Source organism: Pelophylax lessonae (assembly GCF_965119305.1).
Source record: "Pelophylax lessonae genome assembly, chromosome: 2".
Lineage (NCBI taxonomy): Eukaryota > Metazoa > Chordata > Amphibia > Anura > Ranidae > Pelophylax > Pelophylax lessonae.
The window spans coordinates 182,876,504-182,891,968 of record NC_138769.1 but is presented as its reverse complement, the minus strand read 5'-3'; the positions used below and the strand labels follow the sequence as shown (position 1 = coordinate 182,891,968).

At 35.6% G+C, this 15,465-nt stretch overlaps 1 protein-coding gene across 1 annotated transcript in view; it reads right to left on the bottom strand.

The window, feature by feature from the left end:
- Window positions 1-15,465, bottom strand: part of IL1RAPL1 (interleukin 1 receptor accessory protein like 1) — a 1,835,933-nt gene that overhangs the window by 14,172 nt on the left and 1,806,296 nt on the right. Inside the window, exon 9 of the mRNA XM_082248500.1 lies at window positions 10,603-10,746. Within this exon, the coding sequence (XP_082104626.1) occupies window positions 10,603-10,746 (144 nt within the window). The remainder of the gene's footprint in view (window positions 1-10,602; window positions 10,747-15,465) is intronic.

The window sequence follows — 15,465 nt, the reverse complement described above, 5'->3', positions numbered from 1 at the left end:
CCTACAAAAATTTCATCAATTGTAAAACTCAATAACAATCTAGCAAAAGTTATTTTTCTTACAATGCTTCTTAAAATTAGGTAATTAAGAGTCCAAAATTTCCCATGTGTCTCAAAATCAAAAGTCCTTTCCACCACCAAAGTGTTCCGTGCCTAAATGATTCAAAGTGTTAAATCAATACCCAGTGTCCTTCACCTTTAAGAGCAAACAGTTACTCACCTCCAAAGCAAAAACCATAATTTGGGAGGTGACCACATACACATTCCAATCCTTAACAGATCAGATGATTTATACCTATTGTCTCCTCCTGCCACCCGTGGGTTAAAGACTTCTGATCTTCCAGGGATATCAAATCCTCCATTAGAACAAGATTGCAGTAAACTAACTACAAAGGCTGTCTTGATGGTAGAGCACTGTGATGGTCCTCCAAAGATTCTACCCTTATGTCTCTGAGATTTGCTGGTGCTGTAACGCCAATGAAGGCTCAATCCTCCAGATATTTTGGTTATGCCCAAAACTGAAGCCCTATTGAACTAAGGTCAAAGAAATTTCTCAGAAATTTAAAGTCTTCACCATTCTGGATGACTCAACCTTTTCACTGCTGCACCACTCTACCTTCCTTACAAAAACATACAAGAACACCTACTGAATGTAACCAAGTCCTGCATTCTCTTGAATTGGAAATATATTACCCCCCTTTCTCGATATCTTTTTAGATATATAGGGCAGAAGATATCAGGCAAATAGGAGGACTGAATTTTCTCTTCCAAAAATAAACATAACAAATACAGAATGACTGAGTTTTACTGGACTTCTTTGCAGAAGAGAGTAAAGCCTCTGTTTGGCTACCCCTAAACTATTATTTAGTGTCTAAACTTCCACCTGAGAGACACCCCGCTGCTTCCAGTACCTCTTCCCATTTTATCCTGCTACCTATCCCTATATTAGTCTCCACACCTTCCCACTTACTCAGATCCCCATCCCCTCCTTCATGATTCCCAACATCATCTTTGCAGATCCCCCATTTTACCCTCCCACCCCCTGTCCATCTTTTCCCCCATCTGAAAAACTAGGAGAATCCTGCCTGTTAGAGTTACAAAGGTAAACATTTGTACTTTAATTGTTTTTTGTGCTGATTGCCATTTCACTGAATTTTAAACACTTTAATGTCGTGTTTACTCCTCAGTAACAATACTGTATTCCATTTTCCTCTTATGGTTTGTAATTTACTCTGTTTATTAAAAGAAGCTAGAGCTCTAACTTTTTCAGCTAGAATTTCACATATTTACATTCTGAGTGTTTTAAGTTATACCCTGATTGTCAGTTCACTACTGAAAGTTAGGAGATAACAGCATTTCTGGCAAGATTATGAGGCATTTTTCACCACATGCATTTTTTTCAACTGTACTGATTTTATTTTATTTTTTAACAATTTATGCCATAATGGATGCATCATTTGTCATATTTATGTTAAAAAGATTATTATTTTCATATATTTTCTCCTAACATATTGATAGTGATAATACCTAATGATCATTGCAGCTTATTGAATTGTTGTAAATATGCTCTAGATTTCACATAGGAGTTTAAAAACTAGCCTTGTATCCCTGTGTGGTGATAAAGTACTACTCCACTGGTTCACCCCAGAAAAAAAAAAATATTGGATAAAAACTAGATTAAAAAGCATTTTTTATTTTTATTTTTGATAAATAGCAGAGCTTACAGTACATGCTCTGGCATTTATTTTTCTTCTCTGTGCTTTCTCCCTATACTGCCCCTAGGTCATGCTGCTACTCCAGGTATGTGTGCACCCTATGTGCCTGCCAAGACCTATGGAGTCCTTACTGAGTCTCCACTACGTGCACACTCCAGTTACATGCATCAGTTTCTGAGAGGGACACAGAGCATTAGCCATAGTGACCTGGGAACCACTGTCAACTACAACTCTGAAGGAGGAGAGGTATAGCTTTGGCTCTGTTTCCCTTTCGCATTTCCTGTGTGTGCCACGCTGAGAACAGCTAATCATATGACATTAGTTTTAGGTACATATTTTTAGGGATCAAATATTTTTCTAAACTTCTGCTGCTTCTGCTGCTCATCTAAAAAATCAAAAGATCATGTGACGAATCAAACCTGGGAAAGATACTGTATATTACAGCTTTTTCATCACCATTTCCAGTAACCCATGTATAGGTTGAAATACAGTAGAATAGTTATATGTTATGCTCATCATTGACATCTGCACCTCAATGTGGGTAAATAAAACAAAAAAAGTTTTTTTAAAAAATCCACAAAAGAAGGTAAAACATATTCTAAGCTTTCAGTTTTCAACCTTTCAGCTTTCATTTTATCAATCAATTTTCAATCCCATTTCAAGTAGACTATTTGAGCATAGTGTTTCCATATCAAGAATAAAAAATGTAATCAATAAAATATGGAGGAAATCTGCTAACAAAAGACAGTTATGTGGCAGTGCATAGAACACCAGATTCCTCTAACCTAAAGCCCAACTCTTGGAAATTAAAAAAATAAATATTCCTTGCAGTGTGGCTGAGCTTGAACTCTTTTACTCTAATTACTATTCTAGGTCTAGGGGACTTGTTAATATAGATTTACTTAGCTGATTCTCTATTCTGCTAATATGGTCCCCCTTAGCATCTTCTTTCATATGTTTCAGCTCTCTAAGGTCTTGACGGCACTAAGACGGCACTAAGACCAACGCAGGATTATAAAAAACATGGCTTGAGGACCATATACACATTCTGCTGTTTGTTAAGATCAGTGACACTTGGTTGTGCATGAAAAGACTGCCCCTTGATTTATTCTATCTTTCAAGATTTTTCATCAAGATTTGTGCAGAATCACCAATCTGTGGAAATGATGGTCTATGTTTCCCCTGTATGCTACCTCCATGCTTCTTAGTTGGTGGTTGCCTGTTATCTCCCACCTTTCTCCGCCAGTGTATTGAAACACTCCCCTATTTGAGGACCTGTATTGAAATTTATTTTCTCTGCACCCCTTCAACCCTAAGGAAGCTCATTCTGCAAAACGTGCTGGGACTTAGCACCTTCCTTTGGTTTTTACCTTCGCCTTACATATCTTTTTTGGTATATATACATGTCCCTTTGTACTCAAATCAAGGGAAGGTACATGGGGTTGCTGTATTGTTGTATCAATCATTTTTTTTTTTCAATCAACAGATTTTTATTTGTTTCATCAAAAATGACAATAACAACGAAGTTACATCAACTGGATGTAGAAAACAGGGGAAGTAACAGGGTAGTGGAGCTTCATTTCAAAGATTGTCATGTTGTATCAATAATTTAAATGTTTTTATCATGAGGGTTTTACCCCAACTTTTTTTAATACAATTGTGTAATAAACACCTGTAATTGTATTGATGTTTCTGTATAATTTTTCTTGAGGGTGGATTTGTTAGCACCAAAAAAGTCCCATTTACTTATTTTTTCTATTTTTATGAATATAAATATAAGGATGAGGTGCTGAGGTATTCAATTGGACCCACTTTTTCTGATTTGGCAAAGACCAATGCAGGATCCAATATTTTTGACATGATAACACAAAGGTAAAGTCTACTAGCAGAGCTTAGGAAAGCACCATCTGCTAGAGGTTTGGAAGATCAGGTAAGTTATGATGTTTCTCCTCTCCCCTGGACTAAACAAGCAGTTAAATTTTGCACTGTGGGTGCAGCCCCACAGAAAGGATATTTTTCACATATCCCAAAGTTGGGTTTTGACAAACTCCCATTTTAATTATTCTGTCAATATTCCTTTCAACTACAGGTTGAATGATTTATTGAAAACCTGAACTTTATTTGTCTGAATGTTGTATACTTCCATATTCCGATACCAGTTGTTAATTTTTAACACTCTTACAAATTCTCACATAGCAATATTTAATCATCAGTACAGTATTCATTCATTTATTACATGGTCTTATCATTTTTTCATGATTATTATTCTGTAAAAGCCATCCACTGTATTGTAGACCCAATTTTTTAACAAGCTTTTCCAAACCATTAACAAATGTACAAACGCTGAGGTTCAGCGTGGGAAAACAGAAAATTTGAGTTTTGTTTGAGGGTGAGCAGGAATCTGCCTTTCTTCATTACCTCCTCTTTTATGACCAACAACCTCTTCTCTCATTGTTTATATTCCGAATAAATCTATTTTTGTTACCCTTACCCTTGAAATAGGGCAACATTCTTGAATAGGATTCAGTTGGCAAAGGTGTACATTATGTATTATCATCAAGTTACAACCTTAAATCATATTATATGCATGACAAATCGACCCATCTCCTACCTATTTATTTTGGGCATATTGGAGAGAATGTGCTTTCCTATCACTTTTGTGTTTGTGTCTAATAAGCCATGCATCTGTTATTAAAATGTATTAACAGAGTTTAAAGTGTTACTAAACACACAGCAGTAAAATTAGTCTGTATATGCAGTAAAGCATGCTTGTTATACTTACTGTGGAACCTAAGGGGTTAATCCTATGCATTGTGTAAAAAGGCTGTTTGATCCTGTATTGCTATAGAGGGTTTTTTTTTTTTTTTTTTTGGCGGGGGGGGGGGGAGGGGGGCATGTGATTGGCAAAAGTCCAATAAGCACTGTCCATACAGAGGGTCAGGAGTCCTTTAGCTTCAAAGGACAGTCAGAGGAGAATGAAAACTCCTCCTACAAGCTTTAACCAATGCTCAACTGGATAGTGATAGAAGTCACAAGATTCCTATATACTGATGATGAATAAAGGTATTTAGCAGTTTATAATAACTAAAATAATTGCATTTACATGTTCTGTGTACTGTGGGAGGCCAGATATAGTGATTGCAGGGTCCTGGGTTTAGTAACACTTTAAAGTAATGAGCAAATCACAAAGTTTTCTGCTATGGTCAGGATGGCTCCATCTCAAGTAGTATACATAAAATGTATATATGCCCCACTATATGGGTTGTGGTCCTTTAAGGGGAGCAATTTTAAGACATTGTTAGTACTCGGGGTTCTCTCCCATGCAGGGTGAGAGGTTTAGGGTAATCTGGCTGGAGAGGAGAGGACAGATTTTCAGTACTCTCTGGATTTTTTAAGTCCTCATTAGGGACCCTGAAAAGTTACATTTGGGTGAGAAAGAACCTTCAAACCCTTACCACAGAGACTTTTGTTGACATATTATAAGAATGTCTAATCTGTAATTTGATGCCTTTTGGAGATTTTTCCATCTTTCCTTGGCTTCTTTATGCACATTAATACAAATTTTTACCTGGGGTGCCCAAACCTTTGATCCCCATTGTATATATATGACTCGCTATGACTATGTGTCTCTTGCTACCCTTCCTCCCACCTGCTAGCTCTGGTGCTTGGCAATTCCTTAGCCCTATGTAAACACATGTGACTTGAGTTTTGACAACCTTCATCACACGCTAATGAGTGAACAGAACAGTGAGGAATGAAGACAAGGTAAAAATACTATAAGCACTTTATATCCAGATCATAACCCAGCCAGAATATTAATTATTATTTCAGATATAAGTGATGGAAATCTGTTTCTATGATTATCATAGCATGCACAGCGTAATATGGTCAAAATCTGCTGTAAATATCTCCAAAGACTTTGCTGCTGTTAACTTTCTGCAGGAAAATCCAAGCCCTTGAGTTTACAAGTAAACTCCAAAAATAAAGATGTTATTACAGGTTTATAAATATATCCTCATGGTATACTTGCCAACAAGCATCATTCAAAATACAGTAAAACCTTGGTTTGAGAGTAACTTGGTTTGAGAGCGCTTTGCAAGACAAGCAAAATTTTTAAATAAATTTTGACTTGATATACAAGCGATGTCTTGATATACAAGTAGCGTCATGTATAAAAAAGAAGAGAGGAGCCTCTAAAGTGTAGCAATATGGTTACATTTAATGAATGTTCAATATTTAGCAACTCACATGGCTGATGATTAAAACAGGCACATCTAAGTATGCAGGCATCCGGGGTAAAGCTGTCCACATAGACCATCCTCTGCACAGCCATCTTCATCATCCCTTCCCCGCTGCACTCCACGAGTGATTCAAAGCCTCACTTTCAGATCACTCTACTGCAGGCTATTCTTCCCGGTCACGATTGCAGACTGACAGTGGTGAGAGCCGGTGGTGCAGAAGATGGTCTATGTGGACAGCTTTACCCCGGATGCCTGCATACTTAGGTGTGCCTGTTTTAATCATCAACCGTGTGAGTTGCTGAATGTTGAACCTTCATTAAATGTAACCATATTGCTACACTTAGAGGCGCCTCTCATCTCTCTTATATTCTGTAGCTCTGCTAGATTTTGCTTCTTATCCCCTTGGGAAGGCTGCATATTGTAGATGGACATTTTATGGTTACACAACCAATCACATTGCTATAATCTTTGTATATAGACTATAAACTGAAGGACTTGTGGAACGAATCATCTGAGTTTAAATTATTTCTTATGGGGAAATTTGCTTTGATATAAGAGTGCTTTGGATTACAAGCATGCTTCCGGAACGAATTATGCTCGCAATCCAAGGTTTTACTGTATCTTAGTTTATACATAACAAATACAAATAAAACAATATTAAAAAAAACCTTTACTAACTCAGCTTTGCTCCCAAAAGCTGCCATGTGAATGATTTATTCTTTTTATTCTTTTTCCCCTTGCTTTTCAAAATTCAAACTCTGTACTACTCATTTATAAACACAAACAAACAGTAAAACAACACAATGTGAGAAGCTGCCATGCTGTTAATTGTTTAGTATCCTTTAAGGGAACACAGAGAGGACCAGAATGGTTTAACTGTTTTTATAGAAAAGGGAATACATCAACCCAGTAGGGGGCAATCTGTCAGAAATTATAAAACAATTTTACTGTTTCTGTTGTAAATACAAAGCTGCACATCGCGATACTGCTATACTGACTAAAACTAGTTGTATTGTTTGTTCTATTGCTGTCTGCTACATAAAAGCATTTTCATTTTTTAATTCTGAAAATTACACTCAATTCAAAATCCATCAATATTAAAGGTCATAGAATAAAGCAGAATCTTAGGCAGATATATAAAACACCAGTTGATGTAGCTACAGTAGGTATTCAAATAAAAAAAATATTTTCAATGAGACTAATGTAAATACCTAAATTTATCTTGGCGTCAGTGTCATGTATTGCCCTGCACAGAAGCACTTAGACTGGGGCAGTTGGCATTTTAAACCAACGAATCTCTGTCACAGCATGCATTTAACCTTTTTTTTAAAATAAGATTATTAAATGTGTGTAGACATTTGTTTTCATGCATGTACACATTCATTTCTTTTTTTTATTTTTTATTTATACACTTGTATTATTTTTATCACATATAAACATTTATATGTTATTTTGTACATTTATTTTGTATTTACTATTTCATTTATTTTTAAACTTTAATAGTTATTATATACTGTACACTCACTTGATATTCATATATTCATATACAATATGACCATTGATGTCAGTTACAAACATTCATGTCATATTTATTTTTTGTGCATTCTATGAACATTATTTGTTGGATTTTTGTTATAGCCCTGATGAAGGATGATTCTTTGGCCCCAAAATATGCTTTGGATTGTGTATGTTTTAGTGATTCTTAATTGAGGTGATTGTAGCCATATTAGTGCACATATGACAGAAACAATTGAGTACTGTCTGTGATACTTTTTTTATTTGTACTAACATACTAACACTAACACAGGACAAGCTGTACTGCTCAAGCCTTAAAGAAGCGGACATAGCCCGAAAGCTTGTCCTGAGAAAATTGTATGTTAGTGCAAATAAAAAACGTATCACAGACAGTACTCAATTGTTACTGGCTCTTACTACGCTATTAAGAATACAGATATGTTCACAGGAATTGTGGTGTGAACTGGCCCTCAAGAGGGACTGTGGACACTGAAGTTATGGGTAAAACTGTGATGTAAAGGGGGCTATGATGGGTTATAGAACAAACATGAAATTTGGACCTCTGCCAGTAGAACATTTTACTGACTGGACCTCTGTGAATTTTAATTAAAGACCCCTGTCATAGACCAATTCCATCCTGACTGATAAGTCTGTCTACAGAGTGTACAAGATCTCCTAGGTCGAATTCTCACTAAATGGAGACAATCTAATCTCATAGTGGTTTCACCTACCATAGTCCACAACTCTCTAGACATCACTATCGATACATTTGAGCATAATCTATGCAAATGTAGTTCATGTGAGTTGCCTATTGACTACGGTTTGTTTAACTTGCCATTATTTCAGTGCCTTTCTTAGGAGTAAATTTGGGTCATTACCCTTCCCATACACACCCCAGCCTAATCTTCCCCCTTATAAGCACCCCTCCACCTTTTATTCACCCATTATACAGCTCAGTATCATATCACAACTACCAGAGGACCATCATACTTCAAATAGTAGAGGATTCCCTAGTTAACTGTTAGACAAAATGATAATGACAAAACTGTATGTTTGATTGCACCTCAATTTTAATATCGTGAAATATCTGCTCTGTGATTCATGTCCTTATTATTGTGCACCTTGTATTGTGGAAATAAATTGTTAAGTAAAGAATTAAATAAAAATTCTGTAAAACCTAGGATGTTGATGTAATTTATCTGATGTCTTATAGGTTCAGTCTTTGTGACCCAAAAACAATAAATAGATCCTGTTCCCTTAAAGCATGTATAACAACACAATGGTTGTGCTGTGTAATTTGGCCCCTTGTTTTACGGAAAAAACCTGGCTGATCCTGCCTGGTTCTGCCCTCCCCCTTGTAAACTGACCACAGTTTATCATGGCTGCTGAGCTCCGACACTGTGGTCAGGTTACATGCCTCAATCATACGCAGCTCTCCTATCTGCTCCCCATCCCTTCCTGCTGCTATAATATATCTGTATAATAAACATACCATCCCCTCTGTTAAAGCAAAGTAGCCACGTGAGAACATGTAAGAACTCCTACTGCTGAAACATTTTTCAGTTGACTCTGTAGATGGCAAAGCTGTCCCACTCTGCAAATTTGTTTTAAATTTGTTGGAAATTAAAAGATAAGTTCACTTAAAAAAAAAAAAAAAAAAAAATATATATATATATATCTATATATATATATATAGATATATATATATATATATATATATATATATATATATATATATATATATATTGTAGAGAGTCAGCCTGGGACAGGGCTAAAAGAGGGTTAATTATAGAGGGCAGGTACTTCCCTTTCAGACCTGCTTAAGCAACTGGTCTGAAAATATCAGTGGGGCTGTTTGCTTGGAGTGAAAGTGACACCAGCGCGCTTAGAGGGAAGCTCCATTGGTGGACTGTGACCTGTACTGGGTGAGCCAAGCCTTTGAGAGACTGTAGCTCTGGCTAGAGCTGTCTAATAAACAAAACAATATATCTGGCACAGGGGTGATTCACTAAGATAAATACTTTAAATGAAAAAATCAAGTCCATATACAATTGTCCATTAATAGGCATAGTACATAGTATGGATGGCGGCAGCTATCCTCAGAGTCTAGCAGACTCTATGTCTGGAGGAAGAAGAAGGGGAGGGCAAAAAGGAAGCGCCACCTAAGTGTAGTATATAAGCAATTTTCTTTCCACACAAGGGTTAAAAGAACTCACAGGATGTAGGAGTATACAAGCTCATAAAAGATGATGTATAGGAGGAGCCATCCCGGACTTTCCCTGATCAAGAACCGAGCGCTGCTCCTCCTATACATCGTCTTTTATGAGCTTGTATACTCCTACATCCTGTGAGTTCTTTTAACCCTTGTGTGGAAATAAATTGCTTATATACTATACTTAGGTGGCGCTTCCTTTTTGCCCTCCCCTTCTTCTTCCTAGAGCTGTCTAATAGTTGCCTTTAAGCCTGATTGCTGTAAAGACTGTGCTTTACCCTTCTGTGGATTTATTTCAAGACAAGCCTGTTGTTTTTCTGTTTGTTTTGCCATTTGCTGAATAAAAGCATATTTATATTCATTGGACTGTCTCTGAGCCGGCTGTTCGCCCCTCTGATCCCGCACAATATATATTAAATGCACATTTTTTATAGGTAAATGAATGACATGGCTGTGTGGCTGTAACTGTTTTATACATTTTGGCAGTAGGTGTGGGAAGAAGATCCCCCACCGATTGTGACAATGAGGAATCGGTGGGGGGGGTCTGCTGTTTTAGTAACATGTTACGTGTTACTAAAGGTGAATTTATCCTTTAAGGTAAAATGGGGCATTTTTGTCTGTCAAACAATGAAATTAAAAAACAAAATAAATAAGTAAAAAGCAGAGATTGATAAATAGCTTTTAATGTGCCATATTCATTATTAGATTTCATGTTTTGCCTCCATTTCTCATTTAGATCCAAGAAGATTGATTTATTAATTTAACATTTCATCACGATATTTTTATGAGAAAAATAATTAGAATTGGAAAGTGCTGGTGTTATTTATTTTCATTGTATTGTAAAATGACAATTGTTCTCTAACAGAATTTGTATATCTTATTATTATGAACAACAACAAAAACAATGAATATTTCCTTACCCCCGTCAAGTTCCTCAGTGCCAAAATGGTTTCTATAAAAAAGCATGAGTTCAATCTTGTAACATTTATAGATGGTGACCAGACACACAAGCAACAGAAGAATGGCTCCCAGGCCTCCAGCAAGTTCAACTGTGTACATCAGTTCTAAAATGAAAAAAAAAAAGAAATAATAATAATTTATCATTTATAAGTTACGATAGTGCAACATCAGTGGTATTGTAGTGCAGTTATGGTTGTTATCATAACAAAACAATCCTAAAGTTGGTCATATATTAACCAATCAGGAAAGCTGCTGCTGTTTATTAATTGATGCAAGTGATATGGTCTGAAAAGATTAGGATATACATAATGAGGGATGGTGCAAATATTTAGTATTAGTTGGAATCGAAAAATGATATTATTTAGAACTTAAAGTTTGTAATCCCTAATTTAGGTCTTACCAGGAAGCAGTGGTGTGTTTTACCAGTAAAAACTATTGGTTCAAGTGAAAAGGACCTCTTACTAGTTCACTTTCAGCAATGGCAAAGTGTCAGCGCATGTTCCTTACCTAAGAAGCACATTCTTCAAATAAATGCAGGCTTTCTGCCTACTTGGTGACTTGAAGTGAATCAAGGGCACCCTGAAACATGCAAGGTCTAATAATGAAGAAGAAGAAGTACTTTGTATGTACTTTTTGAAAGCAAATGTATAATATTTTAGGATAGTGATGTCACTTCTTGGGAGGGGGGGGGCACTGTTAATAATTTAATTAATTTACATTCCACTACATTCATTCATACATACTTTTCATTCAGTTCAACATTTTTGGATTCCATAGTTAATTAGCAGAGTTTTTTCCTACTTAAAGTGGGAGTAAACTCCCATCTCTGACTTTTACTTATAGGTAAGCCTATAATAAGGCTTACCTATAGGTACTGTAAATATCTCCTAAACATGCACCATTGAGGAGATATTTACTGTGCATGCACCCATAGACGTCGCCGGCGCATTCGCTCTGATGGTCTGGCCACCCAGGCCTTCAGAGTCCTGTTCTGTATGTGATGCATACTAGCACATTATGACATTACCTTTCAGGGTACAAAAAAAAAAAAAACACCCAGCAGTTTACTACTGCTTTAAAGTATATTTAAAAAAAAAAGAGGAGAATCATACTAGAGAAGCAAGTAAACTGCATTAAAAATATATATTTTTACGTTTTCTGAATTTCTAAGGTACATAAAGCCATCTCATTTTAGTCCCACCCTCATTGTTTTCAATCAGCTGCTAACTTCAGCTTGTTCAATTACGCTTTGAGAAAAAAACTGGAAGCTTATTTATTTCTATGCAGAGCTGCACCAGGTTTTGCACTCTCCAGGTTTAGTAAATAACCCCCCTTTTGTAACATATATGTATGTGTGTGTATTTATAGAATAAGTCTTGGATAGAGTGGGGAAGGATTAAAACTCCTGCCAGGTTTTACTGTAGTTGTGAGCAGAAGTAAAAATATTTTTTATGCATTTCTAGAGGAATGGTAGGACCTCTGCTTTTTATCATTGTATATCTCCCTTTTTAAGATTTTCCTATAAAAGGTTGTCCTAAGAACAAAAAGCAAACAAAATTCTCTCTTATGGAGTTCCAAGTATCAGTAAAGCCTGACAGGGGTTCTAACCCTTCCCTATTTGTTAATTTAATAGCAGTACATATGATATACTGTATTTATTTCCAATTTTTGTATTTTATCTTCAATTTGTCTACAATGCTTCCTTAGTATTGAAATTAGTGGTTAGTTACTGACTTTGAAATTATAAAAAAAAAAAAAAAAAAAAAAAAAAGTGCATAACATTATTTTGTTTCTTCTCTTGGCAAAATAGCTATTTACTGTGCTGTCTAGTTTTATAATTAATGGGCACCAGCATGGAATATGCAGTGCTGAGAAATAAGGCTCTTTTAATAGAAGGATATTTGTTTAGTTAAAACCTCAGCACAGACAAAGCACTGGCTTCAATTTAATTATGCACTGAAAAAAATGTTCCTTATCATAAGAATATTTCACCCCAGCTCTTGCTTGGATTAACATTTAATTTAAATTTATTTTGAAAGATCATCAAATGAACAACAATTCTACATTTTTACTGCAGAATTGAAATTGAAAAGTTTTGTTGATCATAGATCATAATAATACACACCCACTTTGTTGCCATAAATTATACACCTTTAGTAAAGAAAAATGCTAGAAAAACAAAAAATCTGACAAAACAGAACAGATGGCGGCATTGCGGTTGAGTTAGTAGACATATAGGGACTTTTCTCTTTGCAAAGTGAATAGTCTCATAGTTTAGAAAATCAGGTGAAGCTGTGTTTACTTTAACCACTTCAATACTGAGCACTTTCTCCCCCTGCCAAGGCCAATTTTCAGCTTTCAGAGATTTCACACTTTGAATAACAATTGCGCCACTGTTTTTTTTTTGCTAAACAAATAAAAAAAAAAAAAATATATATATATATATATATATATATATATATATATATATATATATATATTTATACAAGTTTTTCGTACTTTCTGATATAAAACTTAGCAAATAAATACACTTTCTTCTTCAATGATGTGTGGCTGATGAGGCTGCACTGATGTCCACTGATGGGGGCACTAATGAAGTAGCACTGATGAGCACTGATTAGCAGCATTAATGAGATGCACTGATGGGCACTGATAAGCTGCACTGATGGGGCTGCACTGATAATCAGTGCTCTGATTATCAGTGAAAATGTGCCCTGTCAGCTTTGCCACTAATTGGCTCACTTTTCCTCATACAGTGACAATGCATGAGGAAAGAAATGCCGATAACCTGCAAGTTTGTTTTCATGTGATCAGCTGTGATTGATCCTTTACCTCATTTACAGAGCATGCCTTGGTCCTTTACCTCAATCACAGAGCATGCCTGATGCGTGCCCTATGGGGCACGTGGGAGGTGTGTTCTAGGAGGACTTACTCCCAGAACAAGAGAGCTGCACTGTAGCTGTCTTTCGACTATGGCCCAGTAATAAAGTAATTAATAATGTGTTTTCTTTGATGTGGTTGTGAACATAGCTACAACTAAGGCCCCTTGCACATGCAAGTGTCAAATTACAGTGTGTCCCTCCGACCCTCTGACATTTTAGTGCATCTGGGAGGGACAGGAGAAGGCAAATTGTCAAAGTAAAACATTTTTTTTTTAATTTTGGATAGAATAAGAGAGGGTTATAACCTCTCTCATTTTTTCCATCAGTGTCCCATTGATGAGATTTTCCTTCACTTCCTGTCCCTTAGCCAAAACAGGAAGTGAGAGGAAATCCCTTCAAAGTTAAGGAGTAACTGGATGTCACTAGGGTCACCAGAACTATTATCCTTATTGGAAGATTTCCCCTTTATTCCTGTTCTTATGACAACTCAAAATTTTGGACTTTCTTTCACTTTTACTCTTGGCGACAACAGAAAATATGACAAATAAAGAGGGTCAATCTCCCTAATTGGGACAAATACATCAATAACAACCTGACAGGTGTTTGGATCCCTCTCCACCCTATCCAAAAAAAAAGAAGTGTTGTCTTTCATTATACCAATCATATGAATATCAATTTAACTCTTTTCTAATCTATCTATCTATCTATCTATCTATCTATCTATCTATCTATCTATCTATCTATCTATCTATCTATCTATCTATCTATCTATCTATCTATCTATCTATCTATCTATCTATCTATCTATCTATCTATCTATCTATCTATCTATCTATCTATCTATCTATCTATCTATCTATCTATCTATCTATCTATCTATCTGTCTGTCTGTCTGTCTGTCTGTCTGTCTGTCTGTCTGTCTGTCTGTCTGTCTGTCTGTCTGTCTGTCTGTCTGTCTGTCTGTCTGTCTGTCTGTCTGTCTGTCTGTCTGTCTGTCTGTCTATCTATCTATCTATCTATCTATCTATCTATCTATCTATCTATCTATCTATCTATCTATCTATCTATCTATCTATCTATCTATCTATCTATCTTCTGGATATACAGAAATTTTGAGTAGACATTCACATTGCTATGTGAATGTTCACTAATTCTGCAGTAAATAAACCCAAATAGATGACTTTAACTGTGCTGTTGAACAGGGTGATTACTTTACTGATAGGACTGTTAAAAGCAGAGAAGGCACTGGTAAATATTACAAAGTCAATGAAGGACATTAATAAACACATCACATTTTTTAAATTCATATTAAGTGTCTAAAATTGTAATTTTGATATAGATCATCTCTGAAAACTTTAAAGAATGCCAATAACACATTTGTATGACTTCACTGTAAAATACACTTTGCACTATTCATACAGATTTTAGGTTCAATTTTAATAGAGCAACTCTGGGAAAAAATACCAAACATTTTGTAGACCTTTAGCGTTGCACTTTACTATTTAGTGCTTTCTGTCATGTTCATCCAAAGTAAAAACATAAGAACAGTATTTTTTTTCTTTTTGTTTTTTTTTTTTTTTTTTTTTATAAAGGGGCAACATGCTTTAATCACTAAATGCAATCCCTGCATTTTATTTGTTGTATGCTTATTTTGAAATGGAGGTTTGTTACAAGTTTACTTTAACATGCCCTATAAAATTACTTCAGACTAATGTTGGGCACACACCGCTTGTTTTTTCATTCAGCTAGCGGGATGAATGAAAAGAACAGATTCATGCATCCACAGTAGTGGATGGATTTAATATAACAATAAAAAAATGAAAAAAATTTCTGTGCTGAAACAATGGTAAGTTCCAGTAGGCAAATTGACCTGCCAGTTTAATTATCTAATTATGTGTCACTTCTGTTTCGAATGCTTGTTTTGCTGCATTTAGAATGCTA